Source organism: Acanthochromis polyacanthus, chromosome 1 (genome assembly GCF_021347895.1).
Source record: "Acanthochromis polyacanthus isolate Apoly-LR-REF ecotype Palm Island chromosome 1, KAUST_Apoly_ChrSc, whole genome shotgun sequence".
Lineage (NCBI taxonomy): Eukaryota > Metazoa > Chordata > Actinopteri > Pomacentridae > Acanthochromis > Acanthochromis polyacanthus.
Window position 1 is genome coordinate 62,333,007 of NC_067113.1, and position 16,674 is coordinate 62,349,680.

The 16,674-nt window shown below is 41.0% G+C and overlaps 1 protein-coding gene across 2 annotated transcripts in view; it reads right to left on the reverse strand.

The window, feature by feature from the left end:
- scaf11 (SR-related CTD-associated factor 11) overlaps window positions 1–16,674 on the reverse strand; it is a 36,541-nt gene that overhangs the window by 9,481 nt on the left and 10,386 nt on the right. The window contains exons 2-10 of one of the 2 annotated variants that reach the window (XM_022214520.2): window positions 12,905–12,951; window positions 12,638–12,783; window positions 12,244–12,321; window positions 10,893–10,972; window positions 10,677–10,756; window positions 10,539–10,576; window positions 10,389–10,459; window positions 8,362–8,487; window positions 7,195–7,292 (exon numbers count right to left, since the gene is read on the reverse strand). In XM_022214520.2, the coding sequence (XP_022070212.2) occupies window positions 7,195–7,292; window positions 8,362–8,487; window positions 10,389–10,459; window positions 10,539–10,576; window positions 10,677–10,756; window positions 10,893–10,972; window positions 12,244–12,321; window positions 12,638–12,783; window positions 12,905–12,923 (736 nt within the window). In that variant the 5' untranslated portion in view covers window positions 12,924–12,951. Of the gene's footprint in view, window positions 1–7,194; window positions 7,293–8,361; window positions 8,488–10,388; window positions 10,460–10,538; window positions 10,577–10,676; window positions 10,757–10,892; window positions 10,973–12,243; window positions 12,328–12,637; window positions 12,784–12,904; window positions 12,952–16,674 lie in introns of both variants that reach the window. The other variant, XM_022214519.2, reaches the window with a different exon arrangement.

A 16,674-nucleotide genomic window follows, 5' to 3' on the forward strand; every position in this document is an offset into this window, starting at 1 on the left:
ACAGACACTTGCTTTAGTTACAGTAATCAGTACTGTACAGTACTATATGCACAATGAAACTGTTTTCTGGTTATGCAAAATGAATAACAGATTTGTTTAAAATTCAAATAATATTTTATTTTTGTTATGCAATAAACTTAAAGTTTTAATATGTTCACAGTATTATTTAAGTGAAATAAACTGTTTTTCACATTATTACAGGAACAGATTATTATATTATTCAATATACATGTAATACACACAAATGTACACGTGTATATATATATATATATATATATATATATATATATATATATAATATGATAAAAAGATAATAACACACACCAATAGAAACAAGCAAATACAACTGAATAACAAAATTAATAAATACAATAAAGTTACATGTAGGCCTAGCTATACATATCACAGTCTACTGGTGATTAAAGAGAACCAGTTTCGAAAACTGTTTTCTTACTTTTTCTCCTGTCATCCTCTCTGTATTTAGCAATGTGGTGCATGTGGATTTTACAGTAACAGCTAGAGAGGCATTTAATTAGGCTGAAAACATGATTGTTTTCCGGGGTGCAGTCAAACATGTGAGGGCCGTCTTGAGATGTGCAAACGTATTTTGCCAAAATTACCGAAGCTGCAAACTCGATGATAGAAACATTATACACCCATGGAAAGCTTTAGTATTTCCGGTTACCTCAGCTTCAGCAGTCCAGTACAAAATCCAGGGTCTATTATAGATCAGTGGTTGATGTGTGCATCAGTTAAAGCAGGGGTATCAAACATGCGGCACGTGGCAAATGTGGACCGCGGGACGACTTTGTAAAGTGCAAAAATTACAATGAAGACATTAACTGCAGATTGTAAATTAGCAAAACTATAAATTTAAAATAATTTCTAGACCATGACAGGTTGTTTTGATCAGTACAATACTAGATTGCTCATTGTTCCTTTGTGTCTCATTTTTGTAATATTTTGTCTCGTTGTTTTAGTCTGACTTTTGTTGTTTGTCTCATGTTTTTGTGGTTCTTTTTTGTCTCGTTTGTGTTTTTATCATTTTGTTTTGCTTTATTTGTTGTTTTGTGTCATTTTTGTCGTTTGTTTTTGTCTCATTTGTGCCATTTTTGTAATTTTTTGTCCAGTTTTTGCTGACTTTTTTGTCGCTTTGTAAGTTTTTATTGAAATTTTTTCCTCTTTTTCTTGTTTTGTGTCATTTGTCTCATTTTTTTGTCATTTTATTTGTCAATTTTGTCATTGTGTGCCTTATTTTTGTAATATTTTGTCTTGTTTTTGTCTTTATTTGTAGTTTGTCTCACGTTTTTGTAGTTTTGTTTCTTTTTTGCCATTTTTGCCTTGTCTGTGTGATTTGTGCGATTTTTTTTTGGGATGGCTCGATACCACTTTTTCACATCCAATACCGATATCGATATTGCAGCCTTGAGGATCGGCCGATACCGATCCGATATGATTCTTTTTGTCATTCTAAAAGTTGTTAATACATGGATGTAATTTGCTTGATACTGACATCTAAAAACACCATGTTCACTGTACAACAACTGTTCTGGTCCCCTAAAGAAAGTAGGAAAATATGTGACAACAACTGAAGTAGGGCTGGACCCTAATATCCCGAATATCCGGATATTCGTTCGCTACGGCACTATCCGGATATTAATTTGGTATCCGAATATTCGCCCCCACCCCCCCCACCCCCCCACCCCCCACCCCCCGTCGGATGTTACCAGGCGGAAAGAATATGCGGCGTTACTGTCTTCCCTCCGCCTTCGGCCCACATCCGCACTTATCGGCTCATCTCATCATGTGATCACATAAACATATACACATATGTCTATGTGATCACTCCCTCCTCCCCCCAGACGAAAATATTCAGAGCTCGTCTCTTCCCTGTGCCTTCGGCCCACTTCGGCTCATCCCGCCGTGTTCTTTGGCTCATTTCAGCTCCTCCATTCGTGTTTGTAAACACCACCCGAATGGCCGGGTGGCTGCCGACTCTGATGTCGCGCGTCACTTCGTTGCATAAACACAAGACAAGAAGACCTCTGCTGAAGACAAAATGAAGGCAACGAAGGTCGGTTTACACTGGGTTCAATATGTCATCAGGAAATTTTGGTCAGAACTTTCTAAAAATGAAAAAGGATCCGAATTTTCGGGCCGTCTATGTCACAAGCCGCCGCGCCGCGCCCCCCCCTCGTCGGACGTTACGGGGCCGAACGAATATTCGGATATTCGTCTTTAATAGGGCCCGAATATTCGGAGGCCAGAAACCAGTATTTGGGCCAGCCCTAAACTAAAGTTATGTGTAACTGCTGTGGCTTTATTAAAACTTAGAGCTCACATTGTTTTCAACAACACTGTAAACACAGCAGATCCAGCTGCACCATTCAAATGTTTGAAATAAAATAAAGGTGTAACTTTGTGCAAATATGGAAATGAAAATAAACAATCCAAGTGTATAAACGGAAAAGTCACATTACAAAAACAGAAAAACAAGGGTAAACAGAGACAGTGCAATCGAGTGTAGAATGAACATTATTTCAATACTAACATTAAATAAAATATTTACAGAAAATAAAACGTGTTAGCTGCCTGACCTTGAACTGAAAATGCTTAAGCTGCCTTGTCTTGCATCATGTGGGGCAGATTTTTCTTTAGAAAAATTTACATTTCAGCCTTCTCAGCTGTCAGTCTGCTCCTCTTGTCATCAATAATGTTGGAGGCTGTGCTGAAGAGCCTCTCACTCTCCACACTTGTTGAAGGTGCACAAAGAAATTTAGCAGCCGTGACTGCCAAGGAGGGCAGTCTCCTAGGTGTGGGATAAATAATTTCTATTCTTTTCTATTGTTAACTGGTCCAATAAAATCACAATAATAAATGGTTTATGTACAAGTGTTTAGTATAATTAAGTATAGTATAAAGCACTAGACATATATTGGTACCACGTCTTGCATTCTTGTATGGAGCGATAGGAGTGCCAAATCAAAATATAAATAAATAAATAAATAAATGTGGAAATATAAAGAGAAATAAATAAATAAATAAATAAATAAATGTGGAAATATAAAGAGAAATAAATAAATAAATTAATAAATCTGGAAATATAAAGAGAAATAAATAAATAAATAAATAAAAAGGAAAATTTTGTCTTTGCTTTTACCTTTTCTGTTTTTTCCTTTTATTTATTTATTTATTTATTTCTCTTTATATTTCCACATTTATTTATTTAATTATTTATTTCTCTTTATATTTCCACATTTATTTATTTATTTATTTCTCTTTATATTTCCACATTTATTTATTTATTTATTTATTTATTTCCCTTTATATTTCCTCAGGTCCACCAAGAAAAGGAAAAATGCAAATCAGTTTGCTCTTGGCGGGGATTCTGAACACAGGAGTCCTGCCTGACCCCAGCTCCCAGCACGGCTGAAGTGAAGCCATGTCACCGTTGAGCTTCGGCTGATTCTGCCACTGATAAGAAAATAAACATTAATTTACCGAATTAGCAGCGTCCTTTCAGTGTCTGATGGCAGAATCAGCCGAAGTTCCACGGTGACACGGCTTCACTTCAGCCGTGGTCGGAGCTGGCGTCAGGACAGAAGCCTGTGTGCGGGTACGACTCCCCCCCTGAAAAGGAAGCCCCGCCCAGACGAAACTGATTTGCATTTTTCTATTTCATGGTGTCAGGCCATTATGAAATAACCACCAAGAAATAAAATGCAAATCAGTTTGCTTTCACTTGGTGGACTGAGCTGTCAATCAAATGGCTCTAGGCGGGGCTTCCTCGTCGTTCCTGATCACAGGCCGCTCAGAGGGGCGTGCCGTGTCTACTCTTCATATGCCTGTGATAAAAAATGATAAAACAATCCACATTTTCCACCACACAAGGTGGTTGCTCATCCAGCAAAATGAACTCAACAATTTTCTCTGTTATATTTTGGCGTTGGAGCGAGTTTTGTACTCTTCTGTAGTGCTTCCTGCAACGATGGTTGCCGCGGTTCACTTTTTTTTTTTTGCACTCGCCTGTAAAAAGTCTCCGTACTGCTCTCCATGATGCTTCTGCAGATGCTTTATTAAGTTCGTTGTGTTAAAATGTCTGGTTTTGCTGCCACCCCTTGAGACACTCATTTTGCAAACATTGCACTCAGCTATTTTACTTTTCTCCTCCATTCACATATAGTAATTCCACACGGCAGACATGACCACAGCTCTGCAGGCTTCTGTTCACTCTCTGCTCACGTGACGAAAACACGGGCACTAGACAACCATGGCAACAGCTCGTCTGTGTTACGGCATGTCGCGCAAATTGAACTTGAGTATATATCAGACAGATTGGGCTTATGGATCGGATCGAACGAGTTCTAATTAAAAACTCCGATGCTCGATCCAGTCATTTTGGCCTGTATCGAACTCGATATCGATCCAGCGGATCGGATCGAACCATCCCTAATTTTTTTATACATTTTTTTTTTTTTTTTTGCTTTTTTGTTTCATTTCATGTCGTTTGTCTAATTTTGTTTCTCTATTATACTGTGATTTTACTGGTCCGGCCCACTTCAGACCAAATTGGGCTGAATGTGGCCCCTGAACTAAAATGAGTTTGACACCCCTGATTTAAAGGATCATATTGACCACAATATAACTGCTGAGATCCTTTTTTGTAATTCAGTCTTGGATTTTTTCTACATTGTCATCATTTATGAATTGCAACACTGATGTCTATTGAGTTAAAGGTTAATTTTGAGCATTTTTGGATTTATTTAACTTTGTACAGTAGATTTAAAAAAATGTGAAGACAGAGACTTTGCCAGGGGAATTCTGTTCCATAAAGTATGCGCTCTAATCATGCATTCATTTAGATTCTCTTATTTGATATTGAGCATCAACAGTATTAGTTTCAACTACCAGATTTCTATTATCATCACATTCATAGTGCGGACTTTATGCTTTTCTCACCATAACCAGCTCTAAAGGAAAATGACCAGCACAACAAAAAGAACTAGGAATACAATTTTAGCTTATCAAATTGTCAGAAAATAATGGAAAACACATAAACTTTCTATCACATAAGGCAGCCCAACCTCATACGTCTACTATAAGTGATTTTTTCCCATCAGTTCACTTCCACTGATATGGTATCAATAACACAAGATGACCAACTTCATAGTTTTGATCCAGGAACTTTGGTGTCTGGACTCAGAAAAATCAAAAGGTGCGAATATTTCTGGCCACACTTGTTATATAATCTTCTACTGCTATGTCAAAATGACTCTAGTGATAGAATACTCATTCATAGAAACAAAGAACTGTGATCTGAACTGGTTAATTAATTATTTATTTTAATAATTAAATATCCATCACCTAGCATCAGAGTTAGTGGTATTATTACACACGTGGACAAAATTGTTGGTACCCCTCAGTTAAAGAAGGAAAAACCCACAATTCTCACTGAAATCACTTGAAACTCACAAAAGTAACAATAAATAAAAATTTATTGAAAATTAAATAATCAAAAACAGCCATTACTTTTGAATTGTTGATTAACATAATTATTTAAAAAAAACAAACTAATGAAACAGGCCTGGACAAAAATGATGGTACCTCTATAAAAGATTGAAAACTATTTGACCAGAGTGACATGATTAACTCAGGTGTGTCATTTAATTGACATCACAGGTGTTTCCAAACTCATAATCAGTCAGTCTGCCTATTTAAAGGGAGACAAGTAGTCGCCCTGCTGTTTGGTGAAAAGGTGTGTACCACACTGAACATGGACAACAGAAAGCGAAGGAGAGAATTGTCCCAGGACATCCGAAAAGAAATTATAGACAAACATCTTAAAGGTAAAGGCTATAAGACCATCTCTAAACAGCTTGAAGTTCCTGTGACAACAGTGGCTCATATTATTCAGAAGTTCAAGACCCACGGGACAGTAGCCAACCTCCCTGGACGTGGCCGAAAGAGGAAAATTGATGACAAATTGAAGAGACGGATCGTTGGAATTGTATCCAAAGAGCCCAGAGCAACCTCCAAAGAAATTAAAGGTGAACTCCAAGGCCAAGGTACATCAGTGTCAGATCGCACCATTCGTCGTTGTTTGAGCCAAAGTGGACTTCATGGGAGACGACCAAGGAGGACACCACTGCTGAAAAAAACTCATAAAAAAGCCAGACTGGAATTTGCAAAAATGCATGTTGACAAGCCACAAAGCTTCTGGGAGAATGTCCTTTGGACAGATGAGACCAAACTGGAGCTTTTTGATAAGGCACATCAACTCTATGTTCATAGACTCAAAAACCAAGCATACGAAGAAAAGAACACTGTCCCTACGGTGAAACATGGAGGAGGCTCAGTAATGTTTTGGGGCTGCTTTGCTGCATCTGGCACAGGGTGTCTTGAAAGTGTGCAAGGTACGATGAAATCTGAAGACTATCAAGGCATTCTGGAGAGAAATGTGCTGCCTAGTGTCAGAAAGCTTGGTCTCAGTCGCAGGTCATGGGTCTTCCAACAGGACAACGATCCAAAACACACAGCCAAAAACACCCAAGAATGGCTGAGAGAAAAGCGTTGGACTATTCTAAAGTGGCCTTCTATGAGCCCAGATCTGAATCCCATTGAACATATGTGGAAGGAGCTGAAACATGCCATTTGGAGAAGACACCCATCAAACCTGAGACAACTGGAGCTGTTTGCTCATGAGGAGTGGGCCAAAATACCTGTTGACAGCTGCAGAACGCTCATTGACAAATACAGAAATCGTTTAATTGCAGTGATTGCCTCAAAAGGTTGTGCAACAAAATATTAAGTTATGGGTACCATCATTTTTGTCCAGCCCTATTTCATTAGTTTGTTTTTTTAAATAATTATGTTAATCAACAATTCAAAAGTGATGGCTGATTTTGATTATTTAATTTTCAAAAATTTTTTATTTATTGTTACTTTTGTGAGTTTCAAGTGATTTCAGTGAGAATTGTGGGTTTTTCCTTCTTTAACTGAGGGGTACCAACAATTTTGTCCACGTGTGTACATAACTATGTACTACAATCCATTATTAAATTAAATTAACTATCAAAACTTTCAAATGACAAGTTCAAATAAGGAAAGGGCATTTTTCAGGAACACACTTAATTACACGGCTTTGTACAAATCTGTTTACCATTATCATATTAAATCAAATCAGCTGTGACTCACCAAAATGGCTCGGGCCAAACAACGGTGAGCTGGAGGTGAAGGGAGATGAAATGAGTCCAAACGGGCTGTGGTTCCAACTGGTTCTGTGGAAACTCTGTCTGTAAATGCACAACACAAAAGCAAAGGGACTGTCAGGTTTGATTTCAGTGACTGAATCATTCTTACCACATACTATGGATCCACAGTCCTGTTTGCATAGATGCTGATCACTGAACTGTAAAGAACATTTCAGGTATTGTCCCTGATAACACAACCACAGTTAGCCTCTTTGGTCTGAACCAAGATACTGTAGCTGATGTATTTTAACTAGGGCTGGGATTTTAACACGTTAATTTTGATTAATTAATTGCAGAAAAAATAGGGTGTTTAAAAAAAATAACGCATTAATTGCACCCTCGTAAGTTCCCTAATTTGTGGCACAGCGGTAACACTGATGAACACTCCAGCCCAGTAGGTGGCAGTAATGAATCTAAAGTCTGTTTTCCAGCCATGAATAAGGCTAATTTCAGACTGCAGGGTTTAATGCTCAATTCCGATTTTTTGTGAAATCCGATTTTTTTGCGAGTTCATTCACATTTCCAATTAAATGCGACTTGTATGTGATCTCCTGTGTGAACCTCACACGACCCAAAAGTGTCCCGCATGCGCAGAAGAGGACACAACAACGACACGCAGAGAGCATGTTCAGTGTTTACGGAAGTAAACATGGACGCTAACAGTAGAGCATGTCTGGCCATTTTAAAGTTGTTGTCCAGCCAGAGCCAGCATATTTATAACTTAATCATTTTAAGGAGAAGGTCAAGAAGGAACAGACCAGGATTTTGGCCCTGGCGTTTTGTGGGGCAGTGGCAGCAACATCTGTCCAGAGAACTGTGTGGGTGCGGAGTCGCAGCCAGGAGTGGTGGGATAGTGATATGAGAGGCTTCACAGATGCCGACTTGATTCAAAATTTTCGAATGACAATGGCGACCTTTACCTACATATGTGAGCGCCTCTTTTTAACACTCACGGCAAGACACACGTCTTCGGCAGCCCGAAGACGGTATCGCCTCAATGTAAAACATGTTGCTGTTAGCACCAGAGCTAACGTTAGCTACAACAGTCCTGATACCGGCCAACAGCGTAGCCATCCCATAATAGACCAGTGGTGGGTTGGACTCGCGATACCTTGAGGTGCCGTCAGCAGGGATGAGAGTAGCAGGAGAGAGCCAAGGACAACGTTGCGCCTGGGATTTGCACTGCTTGAATCCAGTGTCATATGGTATGTCCTCTGCCAACCAAGCAGGATCTGCACTGCAGGATGATGAAAACAAGATGAGAGTTAACTATGAAGATCTTTCTAAAAAGAGAAAACTGAAACACTGACACAGATGACATCCCTCCTTAACGTTAGTCTAGTGCAGATTTACTTTTTTCAATTCAAGTGTGATCAAGAAGTTCTGAGGCCACGACTATAAAAAGCAAGAACCCTCCTATGTGTAATTTTGGTCTCTATCCCCTTTGAAATTGTCTTCTTGTTCTGTTCTGACCACATCTGCAATTTCACCATGGATCTCAAACATCCACTTCTGTGCTAAACTCACTCCTCCTCCATGTCAACGATCCCCACTGGGGATGAGAATTTGGTGTAAACCCAGAGAACAAAAAGCAGTCTTCAGCCAAAGAGTGAGACTGAAGATGGTGCGTCAGGTCAGCAGTGTGACTAACAGAATGCTTCTCGTTTTGTTTAGCATTCACAAGGCGGTGCGCTGTGAATTCATCCCCCAGCATCTGTCAGCGCAGAATTTCCCCGACCCATTCTGAGGCAACAGAGAGAACATTCAATGCAAGCAACCTGAACTGTGGCACATGTCAACGCACACCTGCTCACACAGCACTGAAAAATGCACCAACAATTAATGACAAAAATGTTTGATAATTACATTTTTTTCCACAATACCACACTAACATTTCAAAACAAGATCTGTGACACAAAAAAGTTAAAATGTTTGTTGTGCCAAACAATAAAACCTGTACAATAAAGTCTTATATAATAAGTTGCAGCTCCTGATTAGTAAAAAGTTTCCTCCACCACTCTATATCTCTTGTTCAGAAGCAGATTTAGTTATTTCACCTCTTGCACACACAATTAACCCTTTGATGTGCAGTGTGGGTCCGGAGTTACCCATTTTCCATTAGATTTGGCTCACTTTTGAGCTATCTTATGCATCAAAGGGTTAACTACCGTCACTAAGAATGTAATGTACAAAAGCAATGTTATCCGAAGTTTAGGGCTGCAACTAACGACGCGTCGACTAATCGTCTGAGCACGATACGTCATCAAAAGCAGAAGTGAGCACGCAATGCGACAGAAATCAGCGTCCGACCGGAGCGCGGAACACGGATGGACGTTGGCGCTGCATCGTACATGTATTATGTATGCACGATGCAACGTGGATGTTCGAGTTTAGATACAGCTGTATAGTAAACGCTGACATCCGTGTTTACAATAGATCGCGGATGTCCGCACTGTATCGTGCATACATAATGCATGCACGATGCAGCGCCGATGTCCGTCCATGTTCCGTGCTCCGGTCGGATGGTGATTTCTGTTGCATTGCGCGTATTCACTTCCGCTTTTGATGACATATCGTGCTCAGACGATTAGTCGACGTGTCATTAGTTGTAGCCCTACTGAAGTTGTCAGGTTTTGGCAGAAACTGATTTTTTACCAAATTCAACAAGATTTAAATAGCAGACAAATCCCAAACATATAGGCAACAGTAGACATTTATGAAAAGGTAAGCTAACATAGCTACACTCCAAAAGAACTGGAACACTGAGGTCAGTTCCTTCATTTTTGCTGTAGAATGAAAACAATGTAAATACCGGGAAATAAAAGCTGAAATGTTGACCTCTTGTCTCATATTCCTCTTTTAATATCAAACCCAAATGCTTTCAGTCTGCTGGAAAAATATATGAAGTGGCCTCCTTGTTCCAGTACTTTTGGAGGCGAGTGTAAATCATCCTGTAGATGTGTTTGGTATCTCTTCTCAAGTGAAACCCAGACACTGAATATATGCTCTGTAATTATGTAGACCCTTTAAACTCTCAACGTGCACCACCCCTACACTACGCTGCAGTGTGAATATTCAGAAAACACTAAGAGCATTAGCAGATTCATCATAGGCGACTGGAGTCTCATCATGACTTACATGTCTGGTGTGGACGTCGTTACTGAGACACATGGAGGCGGAGACCAAGAGCAGCATTCTGTTCCTCTCACCTGAATAAAACACACCAAACACCAGTGAGATTTAACTAAGACATGCTGGACAGTGAAAAATGACTGGAAGAAGAAGCACCTTTTTTCTGCTCAGTGAAGACGGGTCCTCGTCGTTACCTGGAAGAACCGTTAACACACTGTTAGCCGGCACAATGTGAGTAGGTCAGACAGATGCTGGGAGGAAGTTACTGGAATAACTGGAGGGTTTCTAACATACATTTCCTCACAAGTCCTTTCGTTTTGGCGTCCGATGTCCTCTCCACCTTTTGCCGCCTCGGTCTTCTTGTGGTTTTGCTTCTGAAAAAACACCAACCAACATGGTTTAAAGCTGATTTCATAGTCAAACTCTTAAAAAACTAAGTTATATATTGCAACATCACTTTGTTTTCAGTAGTTTCTGTGACTTAAAAGAAAAAAAGAAACTGACACTCACTTGAGACAGACTTTTTGTTCAGGGTTTCTACAGCAGCAGCTCTCAGCTTCAGCTGGAGTTGGGCGCTTCCTCACAGGAACCTTAAAACAAGGAGGATGGAAGCACATAAAGGCTACGTTCACACTGCAGGGCTTACTCCTCAATTCCGATTTTTTGGTGAAATCCGATTTTTTGCGAGTTTGTTCACATTTCCAATTAAATGCGACTTGTATGTGATCTCCTGTGTGAACCTCACATGACCCAAAAGTGTCCCGCATGTGCAGAAGAAGACACAACAACGACACGCAGAGAGCGTGTTGAGTGTTTACGGAAGTAAACATGGACGCTAACAGTAGAGCATGTCTGGCCATTTTAAAGTTGTTGTCCAGCCGGAGCCAGCATATTTATAACTTAATCATTTTAAGGAGAAGGTCAAGAAGGAAGAGAGCCAGGATTTTGGCCCTGGCGTTTTGTGCGGCAGTGGCAGCAACGTCTGTCCAGAGATCGTCCTGCTCCACGGACAGCAGTCGGCGGAACATGCGCAGGGCCTGCTCGGTGAAGCGCCTCCACTGTAACGGCACCGTGTTCGTTCTCCTTCTCGCTTTCCCTCCATTGGCTGGACTCCACAGTATCGTCCGCCATAGTTCTTGTTTTGCTTGAACGCAGAATAGTGACGTTTGTCGAGTACCAATGACGTATAGGTCGGATAAATGTGACCTGGCCGTTCAGACTGAAGTCGCATGGCAAAAGATCCGATACGTATCGGAATTAGGACCACATATCCAAGTGGCCTGGGTCGCATTTGGGGGGGGGGGAGGAATCGCATCTGTGTTGTTCAGACTGTCATGAAAAGATCAGATACAGGTCGCATAGGGGCAAAAAAAACAAAAAAACAAAACAAAACAAAAATTGGATTTGGGTCACTTTAGCCTGCAGTGTGAACGTAGCCTTAGTTTCAGTGCAGTCATTTAGCCTGACACGAAGGTCGGCTGAGGCTGTGTGTTTGGCTGGGACATCAACACTGTAAACAAACTCTGACGGGCAGCTGTTGCTTTCCAATCCAGGCCAGACTGTCATGAACTACTTCCAAACCGCATCACTTAAACACCTAAACTGAAATCTGTGGGCTTGTTTTGAACTAGACAACTAGCAAATATTATTCCTAATGAAATGTTTTGACTGGCTTCGTGCAGAGAAGTTCTATCAACAGAGACAGATGACAAGCAGAACGCAGACAGGGACATGAGAAGGGAAGGAGAGACATAATTTCAGAGGAACTTTACAAAGCAGGTCATGTCAGGTCACCTTGAAAACACCAGCAGCAAACAGCCTCATCTTTGACAAAGAAAACAACTGCAGAACCCAGACTGACCTGCACACAGCTCAGATTCCCATCCCATCTGTAAACATTGCTGAAAGGTCTTCTATCCACAGGGCAGGACGGAGCCATCTGCAACTTCACCGGAAAGCAAATAAAACACTGTTAATAATAAAACATGAATAAACAAGCATCCTAATGACCTACAGGCTTTCCTACAATGACATGAATTACACTGGGGGGAATCCATAAATGCTATTTTTGGCATGTCGGTTGGCAGAAGGCCTTTAAAAGTCCACTACATTCATCAAACCCTCAAATGGAACGACAATTTACAAAAGAAGCTAATTTTTTAAAACAAATTTGTGGGAAATTCATCTTTTTTAAGCGACCAGCACGACAAACTCTAAACTGCTAATATTATCTGATAACATGGTGGCTCTGTCACCTCCGCCCAAGTGAGGAGGCATCTGAGGCAGAAGACATGGCAGCAGCTGTCAGGCATGGCGAGCTCGCCTCCAGACAGGACGCCCAGGCAGATCGGACATCTCTCCGCCTCCTCAGCGTCTGCCCCGTCAGGCGGGCCCTGGCCGCCTGAACACACAGGAGAGGACTCGCTTTCAGAGCACTATCTGGTTTCTCATTCATGTCAACCAAAGACACACTAAAGGTTTTAAATGTCATCAGCAGGTGTGTCGGTTTGTAAAAACCTCACCACTTCCAGCTCCAGTCATGTCTGGCCCCAGGCTGTCCTGATCCCCACTACGACACAGAGAGGAGGACAAAAATGAGTACAGTGGATAATATACACTAGTGGAGTTACTGCAGGAAACCTTTCAATAAAGGTGTTTGAAGTCACATAAGAAAAGAGCATTACACTTAGCTCACCGTGTAGCGTTGTGGTGATATAGATAACATAAGATAGTCCTTTATTACTCCCTACGTCAGGTGGAATTTCCTGTCTTACAGCAGCAGTGCACAGTAAACATAGTAATTATAACAACAATAATACAACAGAGTGAAGGATGAAAAATGAATAAATAGAGCATTACTACACTTTAAATAAATGACATCAGCAAAAAGTTACTTGTGGAATAAATGTAAAAGTGCAAAAAATGCCAGCAGTGCATGTAATGCACTATTTAGAACTTCTCCACTGCCTACTACAGACTACAGCTGCATCCAACACTTATTTTCATTGTCCATTAATGGGTTGATTATTTTCTTAATTCATTCATTCAAATATTTTCAATGATATTCAATGTTCAGTTTACTGTAGTACAGGAGAAACAAAACAGAAAACAACCACATTTAGGAAGCGAAAATAAAGAATTTAGACTTTTCTTCTTAAAAAAAATACTCAAATCTATTAATTAATAAAATTAGTAGTAGACTAGCTCAGACTATGACTCAGTAGTAGACTAACCACCACAGTTCTACTACTGAGATTCAGAACAGTTTTAGATGAGATGGTGTTACAGGTTCAGTGTAAGGTGTCGGAGCCTCGGTGGAGTTATGTGACGATCGGCATTGGTTTGTCTGTTTGCAACATTACTCAGAAACAAACTAAACAAAACAGATTTGGATGGACACTTCAGGAAAGGTCAGAAATGACACAAGGACCAAGTGATTAGATCAGGGGTGTCAAAATGTTTTAGATGTTTCCCTCTTCCAACACACCTGATTGAAATGATCAGGCTCATTATCAGGCTTCTGCTGAGCTTGATGATAAGCTGATCATTTGAATCAGGTGTGTTGGAAGAGGGAAACATCTAAAACATGCAGGATAGTGGCCCTCCAGGAACTGAGTTTGACATCCCTGGATTAGATTATAGCAGTGATGCAGCTTATAGTCTGGATCCACGGATTTGTTAAAGATTTCTGTATCATGGGCAGATAGCAGCACAGAGTCACTGTAACCATGACAACAAGTGAACGCTACATCAGCTGCCTGCTGAGGATGACATGATTGTGATTCCAGTACAAATCCCCTGTTGCGGACGTATCGGAAATGATACAAGGAACAATTGATTAAATTGTGGGGGTGTTTCCGAGTTAATTCCCACCACCTGCTACACATTTAGGTCACGTGATTCAGTATCCATACATAACACACACCTGTGCGCAGCGCAAGGTTATTTCGTTTGTGGGAACATCTATATTAAAGGGACACATTCCATAGTGCTTGTGGTTTCTGTCACAAATTTTGTCCAGCTTTCAGCTGTCACAAATGGTACAACTAAGCAGCCTTGGTGGAGTGCTCTCTAAGTGATTTTCTTGTTTGCATATTTATCTCTTCCTCTGCTCAGACCGATTGGTCCCTACCTACTCTAGGATTGTGCTAGCTGATCGCCACAGCGCCATTGGCGCATCGTTTTGCTGGATGGCGCAGTCATTCTGAACCGTGTGAGCCACAGTGGCGCTCTATTTTTCTTGTAAAAAGCAACAAAAAAGGGTTCGACTTACTACCCGAGCGATACTATAAGAAAAACAAACTTTCTCTCGGCAGGCATCGGAAATGGTCGGAGCCACCCGAATCTTGATCACGCGCCCGGGTCATGACCCGCTCTCGGCTAGGTCTGAGGACCGAACTTCGGTTCTTTAATGGCACCGACTGAAATGTTTCGGTAGTAATGAGTATTAAAATTAGCCTCGTCTTTCGATTCCATGTTCCGGTACTTATCACGTGATTATGATAAAGCAAACCTGTGATTGGCTGTAACATTTCATGTGATTGCGGCAAGCCGGAAAAAAACATGGCGTGGCGTGGCGTGGCGTGGCGTGGCGTGGCGCCCCCCCCCACCACACTTTACTGCAGTTGTGTAGCGTGTCATCGAAGTGGAAAAACATGCCTCTGAGGTCTAAAACGTGGCTCTACTTTTGTAAAATGGACGCCAATAGTGCGCGGTACAGTATATGCCAAAGCGGGTGGTAAGCTCCATCTAAGGCTAAATACCGGCACGAGACCGATAGTCGACAAGTACCTTAAGGGAAAGTTGAAAAGAACTTTGAAGAGAGAGTTCAAGAGGGCGTGAAACCGTTAAGGGGTAAACGGGTGGGGTCCACGCAGTCCGCCCGGGCGATTCAACTCGGCGGGCCAGGGGCGGCCGCTCGGTGCGGGAGGATCCCCTCGTGGGACCTCTCCCCGGGTGTGGGCTGTCCCCCGCTGGGTGCATTTCCTCTGCGGCGGTGCGCCGCGACCGGCTCCGGGTAGGCCACGAAGGGTCCGGGAGCGAAGGTGGCCTAGTATGTACTGAACTGTACATTGCTTGCAAATGTTCTTTTGCACTGGAAATCACTGGAAAATTAAACTCAAGATGTGAAAAGTAATGTGTAATGCAATTTTCATACTGTTAGAGTATATATTGTAAAACTGGTATTGAATAAATTATCATTTAGGAACCGGTATTGAAGTGAAGGTATCAGTATTGGTACTGGTATTGAAACTTTTAGATTGATACTCAGCCCTACTCTCAGCCAGTCACAGAAAAGCATGCTATTTTTACCGCGTGAAATCTCTGAACCGTGTGCCACAAGGCAAGTCATTTGCGATCAGGAAAAGTGAGAAAGAGGAGGTTTTTGTTAATTTTATGCTACAGTTGTGAGATATGGTACATAGTGAGGGTTGAAGAATTGGACATAGGACCAAAAGAAGGCAAATTGGACATGAAATTAATATTTTTATGGGTCAAAAGGTTTTGATCATGAACATGTTTCAGGTACAGGTTTTTAAATGGCGAAATGCATATATACATGGGAATGTGTCTTCTCCCCCAAATCCCTGTTTTTACGAAAAGAACATTAAATTTGGATCTGAAAGTTTAGCAAAATGATATAGACTCACACTTTGTGATGATATTTATATTCAGGACTTAGACTTAAACATTTCCCATTGTGTGTGTGTGTGTGTGTGTGTGTGTGTGTGTGTGTGTGTGTGTGTGTGTGTCGGGGGGGGGGGGGGGGGGGTCAAAGGTCAAAGGACCCCCCCATCCCAAACATTCACAGATATGTTTTTAAATACTTTAATGGCAGCATGAAGCAAACCAGCCTGCAAGACTCCATTTTTTCCGCTATCACTGACACAGAAATTTGTGGCTTTTTGTGGCTCATTGTTATTCTTATGAGTGAGCCAGAGTGGCTCTTCATTTCAAATTCCTAGTACAAGCATAGCTACTAGTAGCTCCTACATAGTATTTAAACAAATGTTAAAATCTTCCAGCCCACTTTATTCTCTTCCACAACTAAGGAAAATCACAGCAAAAGAAACAAATCAAATGTGGATAAATGGTCTTATCTGGATCTGATCAATGTAAGATCGAGACCTGCCTCTACTAAGGCTGAATGCTTGCTCTGAAATACCAAATGATATAATGAAATACCACGGTATTTTAAAACCAGAACCCGACTGAAGGATCCACATCAAAGCACTGTGCTAGCATAACTGCTCGTGCTTTCAAACAGCAAATACACACCAGATTATTTGGA